General features: G+C 36.8%; 1 protein-coding gene across 2 annotated transcripts in view; it reads right to left on the bottom strand.

Annotated features, from left to right (window-relative positions):
• Positions 1 to 19,679, bottom strand: part of BRIP1 (BRCA1 interacting helicase 1) — a 188,318-nt gene that overhangs the window by 160,943 nt on the left and 7,696 nt on the right. For both annotated transcript variants that reach the window (XM_047707226.1, XM_047707227.1), the window contains exons 4-6: positions 18,833 to 19,006; positions 6,945 to 7,072; positions 4,866 to 4,985 (exon numbers count right to left, since the gene is read on the bottom strand). In XM_047707226.1, the coding sequence (XP_047563182.1) occupies positions 4,866 to 4,985; positions 6,945 to 7,072; positions 18,833 to 19,006 (422 nt within the window). The remainder of the gene's footprint in view (positions 1 to 4,865; positions 4,986 to 6,944; positions 7,073 to 18,832; positions 19,007 to 19,679) is intronic.

The following is a 19,679-nucleotide window of genomic DNA, read 5'->3' as shown; positions in this document are numbered from 1 at the left end:
CGCTTACCACTTAATAAGCCCTAAAATATGCCAAATGTATTTAATCACTTTATAAATATTATAAATATTTATAAATATTTTTAGGTACTATTACTATCCCCATTTAACAAACAGGGAAATTGAAGTAGCAATAGTTTAAAAACTTCATCAAGGTTACACAGGTAGTAAGAAGCAGAGCTGTGATTAAAACCCAGGCAGTCTGATTTAAGTTCATTCTCTTAACCAATTAAAACAAAACAAAATTTAAAAATCCACTTCTCGGGGCACCTGGGTGGCTCAGTGGGTTAAAGCCTTTGCCTTCGGCTCAGGTCATGGTCCCGGTGTCCTGGGATCGAGCCCCACATCAGGCTCTGTGCTCTGCAGGGAGCCTGCTTCCACCTCTCTATCTGTCTGCCTCTCTGCCTACTTGTGATCTCTGTCTGTCAAATGAGTGAATGGAATCTTTAAAAAAAATAAAATAAATAAATAAATAAAAATCCACTTCTCTAGGTGCACCTGGGTGGCTCAGTCAGTTAAGCGTCTCTTTATTTTGGCTCAGGTCATAATACCACAGTCATGAGATCAAGTCCCAGGTTGGGTCCCACACTGGGCATGAAGCCTGCTTAAGATTGTCTCTCCCGGGGAACCTGGGTGGCTCAGTGGGTTAAGGCCTCTGCCTTCGGCTCGGGTCATGATCTCAGGGTCCTGGGATCGAGCCCCACATCGGCTCTCTGCTGAGCAGGGAGCCTGTTTCCTCCTCTCTCTCTCTCTGCCTACCTCTCTGCCTGCTTGTGATTTCTCTCTGTGTGTGTCAAATAAATAAAATCTTTAAAAAAAAAAAAAAAAAAAAAGATTGTCTCTCCCTCTTCCTCCATCTCTCTCCCGCTACACACTGGCTTGCATGCATGCTCTCTCTCTCTCCATGTATGTATGTATGTATGTATGTGTGTGTGTGTGTGTGTGTGTATAAAATTAATTAATTTTATTTGGTCTCCACTTATTTTTTTAAAAAATCCACATCTCTTATTTTAGCTATTATTAATCACATCTTATCCTATGCTTGATTTCTTTATTCTTGAGGCTTCTACATATTTCTTCCCTTTATTATGAGAATCCTGGTATGAGAATCCTGCTTTGATGACTCCAGGATTTCTAAGAGGCATTTTAGAGAGAATGTATAATAAAGTTATTAAAGCATTTGCCAGAGCATCATACTGCTTACACAGGATTTAGCTCTAATATTTGCCAGATTTGTGACCTTAACCAAATTACTTACTTCTCAGAGTATTCTTATCTGTAAAATAAGAATAACAATATTACCTGCCTATGCCATTGTAAGAATTCAAGAATATTCTACTAACAAATATTTATTGGGCAACTAATACACACTATATGCTATTTTAGGTACTAGAGATACACATGAAAAAGACTGACATTATATTCTAACAGAGCAGATCGATAATAAACAGGTAGATAAAGAAATTCAAATACTAAGAGCTATGAAAATAAGGCAATGTTAAAGAAAATGAGGGAGAAAAAATAGGCAGAGGCAAATACATAGCATATATTATTATTGACAATAGTAAAAGCTCCTGAGATGACTACAACTATATGCCTTCTGTGAAGATAACCAACAACTTTCCCCCCACTTAGCATTTTTAAGAACTTAAACGAAGACTATTCAAGGGCAGGGAATATAGTTTTCATTCACCGAGCCTTTACTAGGTTCCTAGCACAAAGCTAGGTGCTTGAAACATAAAGATGAATAAAATAGTCACAGCCTTCAAGGAGGTCTCAATATACTACAGAACCTGGTATTTCCTTAATGGAACTTAGAGCCTTGCAGAGAAGATAGTAGGGATAAGTGTTAAAATTCTAGAAGCACAAGGAACATTTCAGATGGGACTCTAACCCCAAATTGGGGCTATCAAGGAAGGCTTTCTGAAGAATTATCCGAAATAAATTAAAAAATTAAAAAAAAAAAGAGGAAGGAGCAGAAACGGCAAAAGAAAACAATACATTTATAAAGGTCTTAAGATAAACAGGAAGACTTACATGCCATCTAAAGACTTCTGGAATTTGTCCCCATAATCAATGAGTTTGTTCATTCCTACCAGAAAAATCAAAAGTATAGACAGAATATATGAAGCAATAGTTTTAAGATACAGGATATCAGGTAAGAAAGAGTGATCTCAGAGAGATAGGAAATAAATGAGATAGGCCCTATGATTGCCTAGGCTTACTGTCTTGAGAGAATTTCTACTCTGCCCTAGGGAAGGGGAACCCAGATTTAGCCCAGCAAACCTGAGTTGAAGAGACTGCTCTGTAGTCCAGGAACTCAGAGAAGACTCAATTTCATAATACTAAAGTAGAGAGAACTGCACAAAGAATGATTTCCAGAGTTCTGTAAAGGGACCTCTCAGGTATCTAGCATAGTATTGATCAACATATGTGAGAGAGTAAACAAACCAAGACAGTGGAACAAACCACCCGAAATGATGAGGCACTCACACAGGGCATGGAATAGTGCCTGTTCCCACCAGCCAGACCAGAAAAACCTAACAATACATAGAGCATTAAGTAGAGGACCCTGAAGGAGCTAGCCTCTGTTGAGGTAAACTACAACTAAATTCTGCTCAGGTCCCACCTGACAAATCCTTAAAAGCAGACCCAAAAAGATCAAGTTGATTCCAAGTAACTTAACTGCATCTCAGAACAAAACTCATGGGTATTAAGGAGGGCATATATTACATGGAGCACTGGGTGTTATATGCAAGCAATGAATCATGGAACGCGACAACAAAAACTAATGATGTACTGTATGGTGACTAGCATAACAACATAATTTAAAAAAAAAAACAAAATTGGAGCATTTATAGAAATATAATAACATCCGGGACACCTGGGTGATTCAGTCAGTTAAGTGTCTGCCTTGAGCTCAAATCATGATCCTGGGGTCCTGGGATCAAGCCCTGAATCGGGCTTCCTGCTCAGCAGGGAATCTGCTTCTCCCTCTCCCTCTGCCACTCCCCCAGCTCCTGCTCTCTCTCTCTCTCTCACTCTCCTTCTCACATAAATAAAATCTTTAAAAATATATATACGTAATAACATTCAACACCCAGCAGGTAAAATTCACAACATCTTAAATTTAATTTAAAAAAAACCAAGCATGATTCCATTTATATAAAACTATGGAAATGAAAACTATCTATAGTGACTGAAAAAAAAGCTTAAGGATGCCTGGGGATGGGGGGATTTGGGCAAAAAAAAAGATCCACTGGTCTATCTTAGGATGGATCTTTTCCAGGCCTTATTTTATAGTATCGTATCTTGTATAGGCCATTCAGAAAATATTTGATTCCCCAATTTTACAGATCTTATAAATGTTAACACATTTCATTATATAATATCAAAAAAGTCACATTCTATACTGTCACCACCACTATCATCAGGAAAGTCTATAAGTATCATAAAACTGCCAAGCTCAGAGTGGAATATACAGTTTTTCAAAATACTGATTTTCACTTAAATTTTATCAGACTTTATTTCAAGAATTACCATCATTCAAAAAAAAAAAAAAAAGAAAGAAAGAAATCACCATCATTCATCTGTCTTGCATTCTTCCAAGTAAAAATGATGTCCATGAAAAAAAGTAGCTAGGTTCAGCTAACAATCCAAACTATGCTACAAGTGTTTTTCTTTTTCTTTTTTTTTTTTTTAAAGATTTTATTTATTTGACAGACAGAAATGACAAGTAGGCAGAGAGGTAGGCAGAGAGGTGGGCAGAGAGAGAGGAGGAAGCAGGCTCCCTGCTGAGCAGAGAGCTCCATGCGGGGCTCGATCCCAGGACCCTGAGATCATGACCTGAGCCAAAGGCAGAGGCTTTAACCCACTGAGCCACCCAGGTGCCCCTGCTACAAGTGTTTTTCCTCAAGATAATCATCCTACTCCTATATGCAAAACATTTTGAGTACTACTCACTTCTTCACACAGAATGTTAAAAAGGCTTAAGGTCTTTTTAGCTGTTCTGTTCACACAAAATGTTAAAAAAGCCTAAGGTCTTAGTAACTTTTACTACTTCATCAAGGACATTCTTTTTTTTTTTTTTTAAAGATTTTATTTATTTATTTGACAGACAGAGATCACAAGTAGGCAGAGAGGCCGGCAGAGAGAGAGGGGGAGGCAGAGAGAGAGAGGGGAAGGCAGGCTCTCCGCCCAGCAGAGAGCCTTGATGTGGGGCTCAATCCCAGGACCCTGAGATCATGACCTGAGCCGAAGGCAGAGGCTTTAACCCACTGAGCCACCCAGGCGCCCCCATCAAGGACATTCTTAAGTGTAACTGGCTTTTTTTTAACTGTGTACTAATGACGGTGAAGAAAACTACTACTGAAACAGCATGGTACCATTATCTTGATCGTGGTAAGGTACTGACAATTTTATCCATTGTTGCTTTTGCACCATCAGTGCAAATGTCAAGACAGTTTTCAAAAAGGCAAATAACATCCTATTATTACTATTATTATATGCCTGAGAAAAAAACAACAGTAATCTTTAGAGTTCCCTGGACTACTCCTTGAAAATAATCTGCTCTAAGGAGACTAAGAAAAATTATCGGGAAGTAAAGTCCACAACTTTAGAATGTACAAGAGGAAAAAAATCTTTCGGATTTTCTAGTCCAATTCCTTCATTTTATAAATGAGGAAACAGGGGCTCCAAGAAAATAGCTTTTCTCACCTCACATATTAGTAGTAGAGATATGATAGCACTTAGAGGACTTCTGAATTATTTTCTACTATATTTTGCATTATACGATTACTTTTTTTTAAATGAGTTTAGCAAATTCCACATTTTCCTTCTTTAAACTGAACAGTGGCATAAATACATACATTTTGTGGAGAAAAGGAATTTATCTTTCCTAATGGAGAGTTGAGTTTTGTGGTCTTGCCTGAAGCAACTTTTGCATCCAAATGATGTACCTCCTTTTCAAAACAATGACGCTTTCTAATCTGTAAACACAGAACCAAAATGAAGTTTAATGTAACAAAAATGTGAGCAGGCCAGTTATTTTTAAAGGTCAAAACAGTTTTTGGTATATTTTTAGCATTAAAAAAAGATGACTATTTCTAATGGGCAATAATCAAATAATTTTTTAAAAATACAAATAAGCACCTTATAACTCTCAAATCCTAACCAAAATGGCTTTAATTAGTCATGTGTCAAAACTACAGTATTGTAAAATGATCTTTCCATAGATAGTCCTACCATATGGATATCAAGTGTAGTATTATAGCAAAGTTCAATTACATATCTAATTGGAAAGTAAAAGCAAATTAAAAAAAAGCTTCATTCTAAATTGTAAAAACTCAGGGCAGCTGAGGCGCTCAGTTGGTTCAGTGTCCGTCCAACTCTTGGTTTTGGTTTGGGTCATGATCTCAGGGTTGCAGGATAGAGCCCTATATGGGGCTCCCATGTGAGCCTGCTTGGGATTCTCTTTCCCTTTCTCTCTGCCCTTCCCCCTAAAACTCTCTCTCTCTCTCAAATAAGTAATTCTTTAAAAATATATATAAATTGAAAAAATCCAAAATAAAAATTTTAAATGTAAATAGTCATGACTTGCTACATGACAAAATAAATTATTTGATTAATGTTACCATTACTTACTAGATATTTCATAATTCAAATTGTATTTGACTAAATTTCTTCTATAAATCCCACTAAGTTTTTTTTTCCAAACCGTTTATGCCTTTTACTACTTGTCAAAAACTTATTTACTTAAATTGTGAAGGGAGGGGAAGCATTTCTATTGATAATCCCATTCCTACCAAAAAAAGAAATGAGAGTCAATTAAGTCAGAGAATAAATGTTATATGTTGACCCCTTCCACACAATATCCAATTCTATGTTTACATCTTGGAGAAGAAAATATATACAGATTCATACTTCATTTGTAACCAGTACTTTTCCAAAACTAAACTAGCTCATTCTATTTCTAAAATAAAGGTTTGGGGCACCTGAGTGGCTCAGTGGGTTAAGCCTCTGCCTTCGGCTCAGGTCATGATCTCAGGGTCCTGGGATGGAGCCCCACATAGGGCTCTCTGCTCAACAGGGAGCATGCTTCCCTCTCTCTCTCTGTCTGCCTCTCTGCCTACTTGTGATCTCTCTGTGTCAAATAAATAAAATCTTTAACAAAAAAAAATTAAATTAAATTAAAATCAAGGCTTAACTATGGAAATTAATAAAGATTATATGTAGAATAGATACACTACAGAAGAGTGCAAACAGTTTTTGAGTATATTCAATTAGAAATATATAATTATCTATAAAGGATATGCTAATTAATTATAATAATCTCTTTATTTATAACTAAGTCTATCAAAGTACCAGCCTACCTCCCTACCTCACTGCCATGAACTCTATGACAAAATACTGTATTCATGTATGAAAAACACATTTCTTAAAAATATTTAGTAATTGAGGTCTTTCAGTAATTTTTAGAAATAAACATTTTATAATGTATTGATATTAAAACTCAACAAGTAAGAGTAAACCTTGTCATTATATTAAAACTATCAATAACAAAAATATTCATAACATAAATATTCATATCAAAGATATTTTGGCCAAAAGAAAAGGCAATCATTAGGTAAAAACAACAGTTAAAAAGTACAAAGTATCTACATTACCAGTGCATGCGTTAAGTACATATTTTACCATCAAATTCCTCATATATAGAAAAATACCATGCAGTTTCACTTTAAAGACATGTTATAATGAATAATCTACTATAATAACAAACTCCTTTGTAATGAATAACTATATAAAATAAAGTTACAATAATTTACCATCTAATTTATGTCCATGATACAACCCAAGTAAATTCTGCAAGTGCCACTGAAAACCTGATTGATATTTGACTCCCATGTGCAGCGATAACAGTATCATTTCACTGGCAATAAACTGTTTACCTGCTGTGTAGTTTCTAAGGGTCGAATTCTTTTCTTCTCTACTTGAAAATCATCATTTTCATCTCTTTTTATGGATGCCTGTTTCTTGGCAGATAGCTTTGCAGCCAGCGTAGTTTTTTCAGGAGAGTCTTATATAAGAAGTCATAAAAATTAGCATAAAAAACTTACAATTAGGCAATTTTTCTAGGAAAAATTTGAGTCAAGATGTTATGGCTTCTCAAAATTTCATTAACATATTTAAAACATGAAAAGTTCAACATGTTTAAAAGCATTTCTTTACTACTGAGTTTACTTAAAAAAGATATAACATTTGAGAAACAGGCTTTCAATAGCAAAGTCCAATTCTGCTTTAACAGGTTTATGTTTTTATAAATGACTCCCGATAATGTGGTTTAAAAAATACAACTATAGGGGCGCCTGGGTGGCTCAGTGGGTTAAGCCGCTGCCTTCAGCTCAGGTCATGATCCCAGGTCCTGGGTTCGAGCCCCACATCGGGCTTTCTGCTCAGCAGGGAGCCTGCTTCCTCCTCTCTCTCTGCCTGCCTCTCTGCTTACTTGTGATTTCTCTCTGTCAAATAAATAAATAAAATCTTAAAAAAAAAAAATACAACTATAAGTGTCTCACAAGAAAATGTATTTCACTTATATAAAAATCTTTCTTTACAGTTTCTCAATGTTTCTTCCCCACTAAGCTTCTACATGTTCTTTAGGCTTGAAAATACAGTAGAATCAAGCTCTTATAATCTGTCCTTTAATGCCACTACTCTGAAGATCATCAATGACCTCTTAATCACCAAATATTAACCCACTTAATAGAAGTGAACACTAGGTTTTTAAGAAGTCAAGTTAATATGCCCAATATGATACAGCTAGTAAGAGGCAGAGCCTGGATACGACTGACTCCTACTGTCTGACTCCAAAATCCAACAGGGATACAGGGATTCTAGGGATACAGCCAAACTTAACACTATCTTCTTGAAATACCACAAACACAATTCCTTTTTCCTTAATTTCTGTAACACTTTTCTTAACTGTTCCTATACACTGGTTTCTCCTTTTCCCTAAATGTGAGTGTTCTTAAAAGTACCTTCCTTCCTCTCAGCTCTTCTCTATACATTCCCTCCACTCCCAGGGCCTGTATTCATTTAACAAGCATTTATTTTACTGAGTCCATACAATTTCAGACACCATGGAAAACAATGAAAAAGAAACAGCTTCGGGCCTTAAAAGATTTACAGACTATTAGAGGAGAAAGCCCTAAAAGCAAGTCCAATATTATTTTCAAAAACCAAGTTTGAGTCTGTAAAACCACAAGTAAATCTATGCTACACAGCATTGATTTTCAAGCTTTTTCTGAGAGGACTATATTTTTTAAAGAAATATCGATTAAAATTTTCAAAATAGAATAAAAGACCTAGAACTTCCCTGATTCATTGTCCCATCCCCCCAACAGGCCATATTTTTTCCTATGACTCTTAGGAACACAGTTTAAATACCATTATATTCTAGGGGCACCTGGGTGACTCAGTCAGTTGGGCGACGGACTTCTGATTTTGGCTAAGGTCATGGGATAAGCCCTGTGCAGGCTCTGTGCTGGGCATAGTGCCCACTCAAGATTCTCTCTCTCAGGGGTGCCTGGGTGGCTCAGTGGGTTAAGCGACTATCTTCGGCTCAGGTCATGGTCCCAGGGTCCTGGGATAGAGTCCCACATCCAGCTCCATGCTCAGAGGGAGTCTGCTTCTTCCTCTCTCTCTGGCCCTCCCCCCACTCATGGGCAGGCGTGAGATCTCTCTCATAAAAAAAACTTTAAAAAAAAAATTCTCTTTACCTCTGAATCCCCCCAACCCATCACTCACATTCTTGAGTCCTCTAAATAAATTAACACCACTATATTCTAAAATCGTAATGGTCTTGTCTTTCACACCTAGGTCTTTTTGGGGCGGGGGGGGCTATACAATTCCATTTTATTAGTATCAGACACTGGGCTTAAAGTTTTACATAGATCAACTCCTTCTACCATCCCATGAAGTAACAAGTATTATTTTACAATTGGGGAAACTGATACATAGAAAAATAGAGTAAGTGCCCAAGATAAACAATGGAATTGATTCCAAATTGGTTTCCAACATAATCCAATACCTTTAAGTTTTGTTTTGTCTTTTTTTTTTTAAGATTTTATTTTTAAATAATCCCTACACCAAACACAGGGTTGGAATTCAAACCCAGAGATTAAGAATCTCGTGCTCTGGGGCAACTGGGTGGCTCAGTGGGTTAAAGCCTCTGCCTTCGGCTCGGGTCATGATCTCGGGGTCCTGGGATCGAGCCCCGCATCGGGCTCTCTGCTCAGTGGGGAGCCTGCTTCCTCCTCTCTCTCTCTCTCTGCCTGCCTCTCTGCCTACTTGTGATCTCTCTCTGTCAAATAAATAAATAAAATCTTTAAAAAAAAAAAAAAAAGAATCTCGTGCTCTACTCACTAACCCAGCCAGGTGCCCCTTTTTAACTTTTTTTTTTTTTTTTTAAGTAAGCTCTATGTCCAACACAGGGCTTAAACTCATGATCCGAGACCAAGAGTTCCATGCTCTGCTTACTGAGCCATACAGGTACCCAATATCTTGAAGTTTTAAAAAGTTATCAACTAATGTAAGCCCATTGTGAAAGATGTAAGCAAATTAAAAGTATAAATAAGAAACAGTAAAATGCCATCCACTTCCCTTCCTCCCTTCCCACTTGCTCATTTCTTATTCTTCCTCTCTGAAGTAGTAACTATTTATCTTTCAGCTTGAATCCTTCCGGATCACTTTTTTCTTTTTATCATTCTTTTTCATCATAATAAGTGTACTCTTTTATCCCTATCCTATTTCCCACCCTGCCCCTCTTCCCCTCTGGTAACCATAGTTTGCTCTCTATAGTTAAGAGTCTTTTTCTTGGTTTGTCTCTATTTTCTTCCCCTTGGCTCATTTGCTTTGTTTCTCAAATTCCACAAATGAGTGAAATCATACATTATTTGTCTTTCTCTGATTGGTCTAACATTATACTCTCTAGTTCCATATTGTTGGAAATGACAACATTTCATTCTTTAAATGATTGAATAATATTCCATCATATGTATATGATGGGATACTACACACACACACACACACACACACATATATATGTATATATACACACACACACATATACCACATCTTATCTATTCATCTATCAATGGATACTTGGGTTGCCGTTATAGTTTGGCTATTCAATTAATGCTGCAGTAAACATAAGGGTGCACGTAACCCTTTGAATTAGTGTTTTTGTATTTTGGGGGGTAAATACCCAGTAGTGCAATTCCTAGATTGTAGGGTAGTTCTATTTTTTATTCCTTTGTTTTTAAAGATTTTATTTATTTATTTGACAGAGAGAAAGAGAGCAAAAGCAGGGGGAAAGGGAGCAGAGGGAGAAGGACAAGCAGACCCCACTGAGCGGGGAGCCAAATGCGAGGCTCATTCCCAGGACGAGATCATAACCAGAGCTGAAGTCAGACACCTAACTGACTGAGCCACCCACGTGCCCCAGGGTAGTTTGATGTTTAATTTTTGGAGGAACTTCCATAATATTTTCTATTGTGGCTGCACCAGTTTGCCTTCCAACCAACAATGCAAGAAAGTTCCTTTATCTCCACATCCTTGCCAACACTAGTTTTCTTGTGTTTTTTATTTTAGCTATTCTAACAGGTATGAGGTGATATCTAATTGTGGTTTTGATTTGCATTTCCTTGATGATAAGTGATGCTGACCATCTGTGCACGTGTATTGGCCATCTGTATATCTTCTTTGGAGAAATGTCTGCTGATTTTTGAGCATTTTGTCTATCCATTTTTTAATTGGATTATTTCTTTTTTGGGTGTTGAGTTGTATCAGTTCTTCACACATTTTGGATAGTAACCCTTTTCAGATATTTCATTTGCAAATATCTTTTCCCATTCAGTAGGCTGCCTTCTAGTTTTGTTGGTTGCTTTCTTTGCTGCATAGCAGCTTATTTTGATGTAGTACCAGTAATTTGTTTTTGCTTTTATTTCCCTTGCCTTAGGAGACGTAACGTTGCTAGAGCCAATGTCAGAGATTACTGCCTGTGTGCTCTTCAAAGATTTTTATGGTTTCAGATCTTACATTTAAGTCTTTGATCGATTTTGAGTTTATTTTTGTATATGGTCAAAGTGATTCAGTTTCATTCTTTTGCATGTGCCTGTCCAGTTTTCCTAACACCATTTGTTGAAGAGACTCCATTTCCCATTGTATACTCATTCCTCCTTTGACGAAGATTGACTGACCATGTAACTGTGGGTTTATTTCTGGATTTTCTGTTCTATTCCATTGATCTGTGTGTCTATTTTTTGCCAGTATCATACTACTTTAATTACTACTGCTTTGTACTGTAACTTGAATTGTGGAATTGTGGTACCTCTAGTTTTTTTGGTGTGTTTTTTTTTTTAAGATTTTATTTATTTATTTGACAGAGAGACGCAGCAAAAGAGGAAACACAAGCAGGGGGAGTGGGAGAGAGATAAGCAGGCTTCCTTCCCCTTGAGCAGGGAGACCAATGTGGGGCTCGATCACAAGACCCGGGGATCATGACCTGAGCCAAAGGCAGATGCTTAACGACTGAGCTACTCAAGAACCCTAGTTTTGTTTTTCTTTTTCAAGATTGTTTTGGCTATTGAAGCAAAACAATGAAAGTTCTATGTCACATCAATAAGAGAAAGAATAAAAGCCACATATCATTTCAACAGAAGCAAAAAAAAGCATTTGACAAAGTACAACATCCATTCATGAAAACCCTCTGCAATGCAGGTCTAAGGGAACATATCTCAACATAATAAAGACTTTATATGAAAAACCCACAGCCAACATCACATTCAGTGGTGAAAACCTGAGGGTTCCCTTAAGTTCAGGAATAAGGCAAGGATGTCCACTCTCATCACTTTAATCAACATAGTACTGGAAGTCCTAGCCACAGCAATTAGACAAACTAAAGAAATAAAAGGCATCCAAATTGGTAAGGAAGAAGTAAAACTTTCCCTAATTGCAGATGATATAACACTATAAGAAACCCTATATAAGAAACTATATATACCCTTAAGACTCCACCAAAACTATATATACCCTTAAGACTCCACCAAAAAATTACTAGAGCTGATAAATGAATTCAGTAAATTTGCTGCATACAAAATCAATGTACAGAAATCTAAGCACAGAATGTACAGAAATTCTTACAGATTTATAATGAGGCAGCAGAAAGGGAAACTAATGATCCCATTTACAACAGCACCAAAAAAATAAAATAAAATACCTAGGAATAAACTTAACCAAAGAGGTGAAAGACTTGTACTCTGAAAACTATAAAACACTGATGAAAGAAATTCAAGATGACTCAAAGAAATGGAAAGACATTCCACGCCCATCGGCTGGAAGAACGAATATTGTTAAAAAGCCAAAACTATTGAGAACAATCTACAGATTTAATGCAATCCCTATCAAAATACCAACAGCATTTTTCACAGAACTAGAACAAACAATCCTAAAATTTGTTTGGAACAACAAAGGCCTTTCATACCTAAATCTTTCATCTGCCTGGAATGTATTTTTCTTTATGGCATAAAGTAGGACTCAAATGTAAATTTTTCATATGGATATCTAAGTACCACCTATAAAAAAAAGTCCCTCCTTAGTCCTCTGCTCTGTAAACATACTTTTTTTTTTTTTTTTTTTTTTTTTTTTTTTTTTTTAAGTAATCTCCACACCCAGTGTGGAGCCCAGTGCCAGGCTTAAACACACAACCCTGAGATTTAAGACCTGAGCTGGGATCAAGAGTCAGACACTTAGCCAACTGAGTCGCCCAGGCACCCCTAGATGTAGTTCTATAAATAATCAAGTTTTGGGGCACCTGGGTGGATCAGTGGGTTGAGCCTCTGCCTTTGTCTCAGGTCATTGTCTCAGGGTCCTGAGATTAAGCCCCAAATCAGGCAGGCTCCCTGCTTGGCGGGAAGCCTGCTCCCCACCTCCTGCATCGCCTGCCTCTCTGCTTACTTGTGATCTCTCTGTCAAATAAATAAATAAAAACTTTAAAAATCAAGTTTCTAGATACATGTGGAACTGAATTTGGATTCTCTATTGTTTTCACTGGTCTAACATTGTGCTAATACTAAACTGTTTCAATTATAATAGCTTTATATATAAAAAAATCAGGATATCTCCTAGATAAATTCCTCTCATCTTGACCTAGTTCTTGAAGAATGTCTTAGTCCTTTGTATTTCCATATATATTTTAGAAAAGATTTTTGTAATTTTGAGCTCTGCAATTTTTTGTCAAACTTAAAATACCCACAGAATGAATCTAGATCTTGGTTCTCAACTGGGGCACTTTTAGGCACTTTTAACATCCCAAGTCCCACTCCAAGGGACACTGGGAATAGACGTTCCCGGTTGTCACAAAAGGCGGGAATACTACTGATATCTAGTGGGTTGAGGCCTAGGAGACACTGCTAAACATCCCACAATGCTTATGCTTGTTATGCGGGACGGGACAACCCCCATAACAAAGAACTATCCCGTTCAAACCATGATAGTGTCATTGTTGAGAAACTCTGCCCCAAATAAATCAAGGGGGGAGTTTGTATGGGCCCATTAAAGGGTAGGAAATATCCACCCAAAACGATAATTTAGTTTTAGAAAAACTGAATTGCCATGTGCCAAATAAGATTAACCCCAATTCATTTTTTTTTTTAAATCGCATTATATGCATACAAAAAGGCTTATCTTCTTATTCTTTATAGCAGGGGAGTCTGCAGGAAGTTTACCAAAGTCTTTAAAATATAAAGTTATAAAGAAATAAGATCTATCTAGAATATATTTTAAAACAAAACAAAACAAAACAAAACACCCCTCATAGAAATCAGTAAGAAACAACCCAATAGAAAAATGGGCAAACAAATAACAGGCAATTCACCAAAGGGGATATTCAAACTATCAGTAAACATATAAAAAGATGCTCAACTTCATCAGTCACCAGAGAAATACCAATTAAAACTCAGGCAAACACCATAGATGCACAAAAGCTAAAATTTTAAACAGGAAATATTAAGTGTTAACAGGTATGTTGAAAAATGTAACTTCCAGGGGCGCCTGGGTGGCTCAGTGGGTTAGGCCTCTGCCTTCGGCTCAGGTCATGATCACAGGGTCCTGGGATCGAGCCCCGCATCGGGCTCTCTGCTCTGCGGGGAGCCTGCTTCCTCCTCTCTCTCTCTCTGCCTGCCTCTCTGCCTACTTGTGGTCTCTGTCTGTCAAATAAATAAATAAAAATCTTGGAAAAAAAAAAAAAAAGAAAAATGTAACTTCCAAATACTGCTAGATGTAGGGCAGCAGGGTAAATAAATTGGTTCAACCACTTTGGAAATATTAGCAATATCTATTATAGCAGAACATAAGCACACACTATGGCCAGCAATTCCATTTCTAGGTATAAATCTAATAAAAAATATCCATTTGCACTAGAATGAACAAGAATGTTCATAATAGCATTAATAACCAAAAACAAAAACCACTCGGGGCGCCTGGGTGGCTCAGTGGGTTAAAGCCTCTGCCTTCGGCTCAGGTCATGATCTCAGGGTCCTGGGATCGAGCCCCACATCGGGTTCTCTGCTCAGTGGGGAGCCTGCTTCCTCCTCTCTCTCTCTGCCTGCCTCTCTGCTTACTTGTGATCTCTCTCTGTCAAATAAATAAATAAAATCTTTAAAAAAAAAAAAACCACTCAAATATCTAACAGCTGTACAACAAATTAATATGCTGTAGAAATAATATATAAAAACTAGTACTATATACAACAACACCAATGAATCTCAGAAATACAATGTTAAGCGAAAGCAGACAGGCAGTACAATGTGCAAAAGTATACATATAATTACATTCCTATAAAGAGGTAAAAATCATCAATGGTGACATAAAGGAGGACAGCAATTAGGGAAGGCCTCCACAGTGTAGGTTATGTCCCATGTTTTTTATCTAGGTGGTAGTTACAGGACTGTTTACTTTGTGAAAATTCATCAAGCTTATACACTTAAAATCCACACACTTTTCTGTATTTAGGTTATTTCATATTAAAGAACTTACTTAAAAATACAGAGTATCAGAATACAACCCTGACCACATCTGATTCTTCGAGAAACTATTCTAAGCAACTTTAACTCACAGTCACATTGAGCATATATTGACAACTGATTTTTTTACAAAGGCACAAGGCAGTGGATAAAACAGCTTTTTCAATAAATGACGCCAAACAATTATATATCCATATGCAAAATAAATGAACTTGGATCTATACCTCACATGATCTACAAAATTAAATTTGAAATATCTCAAACTAAAAGTAAAAGAACTCTCAAAACTTAACAATAAGGAAAAAAAAGCAGAATGGGGCGCCTGGGTGGCTCAGTGGGTTAAAGCCTCTGCCTTCGGCTCAGGTCATGATCCCAGGGTCCTGGGATCGAGCCTCGCGTCGGGCTCTCTGCTCAGCAGGGATCCTGCTTCCCCCTCTCTCTCTGCCTGCTCTCTGCCTACTCGTGATCTCTGTCTGTCAAATAAATAAATAAAATCTTTAAAAAAAAAAGAAAAAAAAAGCAGAAGATTTGAACAGACATTTCATCAAAGATACAGATGGCTAATAAGCACATGAAAAGATCCCCAAATGTCCTAAGTGATTAGGGAAATGCATATTAAAACCACAATGAGATACCACTACATACCCATTAGAATAGAAAAAAGACTGACCATACAAAGTATTAACAAGGATGTAAAGAAATGAGAACTCCCAACCACCGCTAGTGGGAATTTAAAATGGTAAAACCACTTTGGGAAACAGCTTGGAAGTTTCTTACGAAGTTAAACTTAAGTGATGTAGTCGCTTCTAGTATTTACCCTCAAAAAACGAAAGCGCATGTCTACAACAAAGACACAGAAATATTCACAGTGGCTTTATATGTAATAGCTTAAAACTAGAAACAACTCAAATAGCCATCAACAGGCGACTGGATAAACAATTTGTAGTAAATTCATACAATAGAATATTACTGAATAATAAAAAGGAACAAATTGTTGATACATGCAACATGGACAAATTTCAAAAGAATTATGCTAAGTGAAAAGCTAGACAAGTAAGCGTACAAACTAAGATTCCATTTAAATAAACGTTAAAAATGCAAACCAATCTACAATGACTGAAAGCAAATCAGTGGTTGTTGGGAAAAAGTGAGTCATGGAGGCTTGGGAAGGAGGAATAACAAAGGGGCATAAGAAAACTTTTGAAAGCGATGGACATGTTCACTACCTTGACGCTTTAAAGGAGGTATACCTATATCAAAAATTACCAAAGTGTACCATTTATATATATATAGTTATGTCAACTATATTTCAATGTTTGTTTTAAAAAAAATACAGGTCGTAGGGGCACCTGGGTGGCTCAGTTGGTTAAGCATCTGACTTTGGCTCAGGTCATGATCCCAGGGCCCTGGGATCAGGATCCCAATGGGGTCCCTGCTCAGCTGGGAGCCTGCTTCTCCCTCTCCCTCTGCTGCTCCCCCTGCTTGTGCTCACTCTCTCTCAAATAAATAAATAAAATCTTAAAAAACAGGTTGTATATAAACATAAACCAGAATTTCTATAATTATCTCAAAATTAATTCCATTCATTCATACAATAAATATTTATCTAGACCCTACCATATTTCAGGCACTCTGCTAGGTACTAAAAATACAATGATAATAGGGAGAGGGTGGTTGGGTTATGAACATTGGGAGAGTATGTGCTATGGTGAGTGCTGTGAAATGCGTAAACACGATTCACAGACCTGTACCCCTGGGGCAAATAATATATTATATGTTAATAAAAATAATTTTAAAAAAATACGATAAGCAAACTGACATGGTCCCTGACCTCAGAGCGTATATAATCTGCTACAGGAAGCAGAGCTTGACAAATTATGTACACAGAAATACAGATAATACAAACTGTGACAAGTGCTATGAGGGAGAGGTGCACAGTGAGAAGACAGAACAGGGAAACCAAATCTAGTCTGACAGAAAGGTCAGTATGGCTCCTTCAAGGAAATGATATTTAAGCTGAGATCTAAAGGAAATTCAGGATAGATGGGACTTTCCTCAGAATAAATACTAACATAAGCAAAGTCTCTGAGGCAGGCGAAAACATGATCCTCTTAAAGAATGGAAAGAAAAGCCAAAACTGCTAAGGGTCAAAACAGTATAGACAACACTATTGGTCAATTCTCCAGCATATATTCAACCACTTCTTCTTCATTCGTAACAGAATCATACTTTAGTTCAAGTATCTACCCTCCTCCATATATAGTCATATGTTTTAGAGGAAGATAACTCCATCCTTTGTTTTAGACGTGGATACTATTTATGGGCACCTGGATGGCTCAGTGGGTTAAGTGCCTGATTCTTGATTTTGGCTCAGGTTGTGATCTCAGGGTTATGAGATAGAGTCCTATGTGGGGCTCCGTGCTCATCAGGAGTTTGTTTGCCTGAGATTCTCTCGCTCTCTCTCAAATAAATAAATAAATAAAATCTTAAAAAACAGAAAAAAGAGAAGTGGATGCCCTTTAGACTTAAGTCAGTTATGGCAACCTCTTTTCTTCCTGCCAGTGAATAAAAGATGACATAAGTAAAAGCAGGAAAAGAAGTTATTACGTGCTCTAACCATGAGATGGCACTTTGGACTAAGGCACTATCAATGGAGATAGAGGTTTTCCTGGAGAAATAAGGAAGAACAAGGTGTATAGGATGTCTCCTAGGTTTTTGGCTTAGGTAAAGAATGGTTAATCCTTTCCATATACTCAAAGCCAAAGAAATATTTTTAAAAATTAATAATCTTGTGATATTCTTAGTATACTTATCTTAAATCTAGTATGAACTGTTTAAGGATCATATTTAAAACATACCTGATTCTCTACTCAGCCATAAAAAAGGATTGGACGGACCTAGAGAGTATTATGCTAATGAAATAAGTCAGACAGAGAAAGAAAAATACCACATGATTTCACTTATGTGGGGAATCTAAAAAACAAATGAATAAACAACAAAAAAAGCAGAAACAGGTCCATAATCACAGAGAACAAACTAATGGTTGCCAGAGAGAAATGGAAGATACAGGCTTCCAGTTACAGAATGAATAAGTCACAGGGATAAAAGGTACAGCATAGGAATATAGTCAATGGCACTGTAATGACATAAGGCAATGGATGGTAGACACACTTTTGATGGGCACAGAATAATGCCTAGACTTGAATCACTACAGTGTACACCTGAAACTAATGTATGTAATACAGTGTGTCAATTATACTCCAATTACAAAAACTATGTATATAAAAGGAAAAAAAAAGCTAGCAAAAAAAAAAAAAGCTAGCAAAAAAAAATTGGGGCGCCTGGGTGGCTCAGTGGGTTAAAGCCTCTGCCTTCGGCTCAGGTCATGGTCCCAGAGTCCTGGGATCGAGGCCCGCATCGGGCTCTCTGTTCAGCGGGGAGCCTGCTTCCTCCTCTCTCTCTGACTGCCTCTCTGCCTACTTGTGATCTATCTCTCTGTCAAATAAATAAATAAAAAAAATCTTTAAAAAAAAAAAAAAATTTAAGCTAGCAAAATATCTGAATAAATTAAAAGTCAAGCCAAGAATAAAATAGTCCAAGGCTATCTATCATATGTGTTACCTAAAAATAATTCCAGAGAAATTAGGTGGAGATACATAGTCACTTATGCTAAGCAAATGTATCTTAGTTAAGTCTCACAACAGCAATAATTAAGGCGACTACATATACCAACAGAGCCAGGCAAAAATATAAACTACCTTGATAAGTTGATGAAGTGTCATTTCTTTCAGAAGGTGGTGTACTTGGACTGTTGAAATGATGTGAAGTTCCTTGGTTCAAGTCAATGTTTGTAAAATTCTTTGAATGGCATGCACAACAACATGATGGTGGTACTTCAGGTTTTTTACTTAAGCTTTCATCCACTGGCTTCCCTAAAAAAAAAAGAAAGAAAGAAAGAACCCAAGTTGTAATATTTCTCATTTAAAAAACATTTAAAAAACTGCAACTAGGATGAGAAACCACCCAATTTGCCCAAGATTGGGAAGTTTCCTAAGATACAAGATTGTCAGTGCTAAAACTGGAAAAGTACCTGGCAGATCTGGGCAAAATTGGTCACCCTGTCTCCAGCATCAAATTACAACAAGAGAGAAACACCTACACTAGAAACACTTATAGAGAAGTTTAACATCAATTTATATCATTTGTAAAAATCTGATAATAGTCAAAAATTAATAATGTTAACTAGCTGGGTATTCATTTATATTGAGATTTATTAAAATATCAAGCAGGGAAGATTAAAATAAAGACCTAAAGTATATTCTTAATTACTACTATTTCCCTGAAGAAATAAAGCTCAATACATTAAATAATGTAAATACATAAGGGCTAAATAATTTCCACTTTATATATCTATTTCAAATAGAAACATGTTTCATGATATATCAATTCTTTTTTTTCTTAAGGATTTTATTTATTTATTTGACAGAGAGAGAGAGAGATCACAAGCAGGCAGAGAGGCAGGCAAGAGAAAGAGAGGTAAGCAGGCTCCCTGCTGAGCAGAGCCCAATGTAGGGCTCGATCCCAGGACCCTGAGATCATGACCTG

The sequence above is a fragment of the Lutra lutra genome, chromosome 16 (genome assembly GCF_902655055.1).
Source record: "Lutra lutra chromosome 16, mLutLut1.2, whole genome shotgun sequence".
Taxonomy (NCBI): domain Eukaryota; kingdom Metazoa; phylum Chordata; class Mammalia; order Carnivora; family Mustelidae; genus Lutra; species Lutra lutra.
The sequence above is the reverse complement of the archived record's forward strand: the minus strand, read 5'-3'. Positions and strand labels throughout refer to the sequence as shown.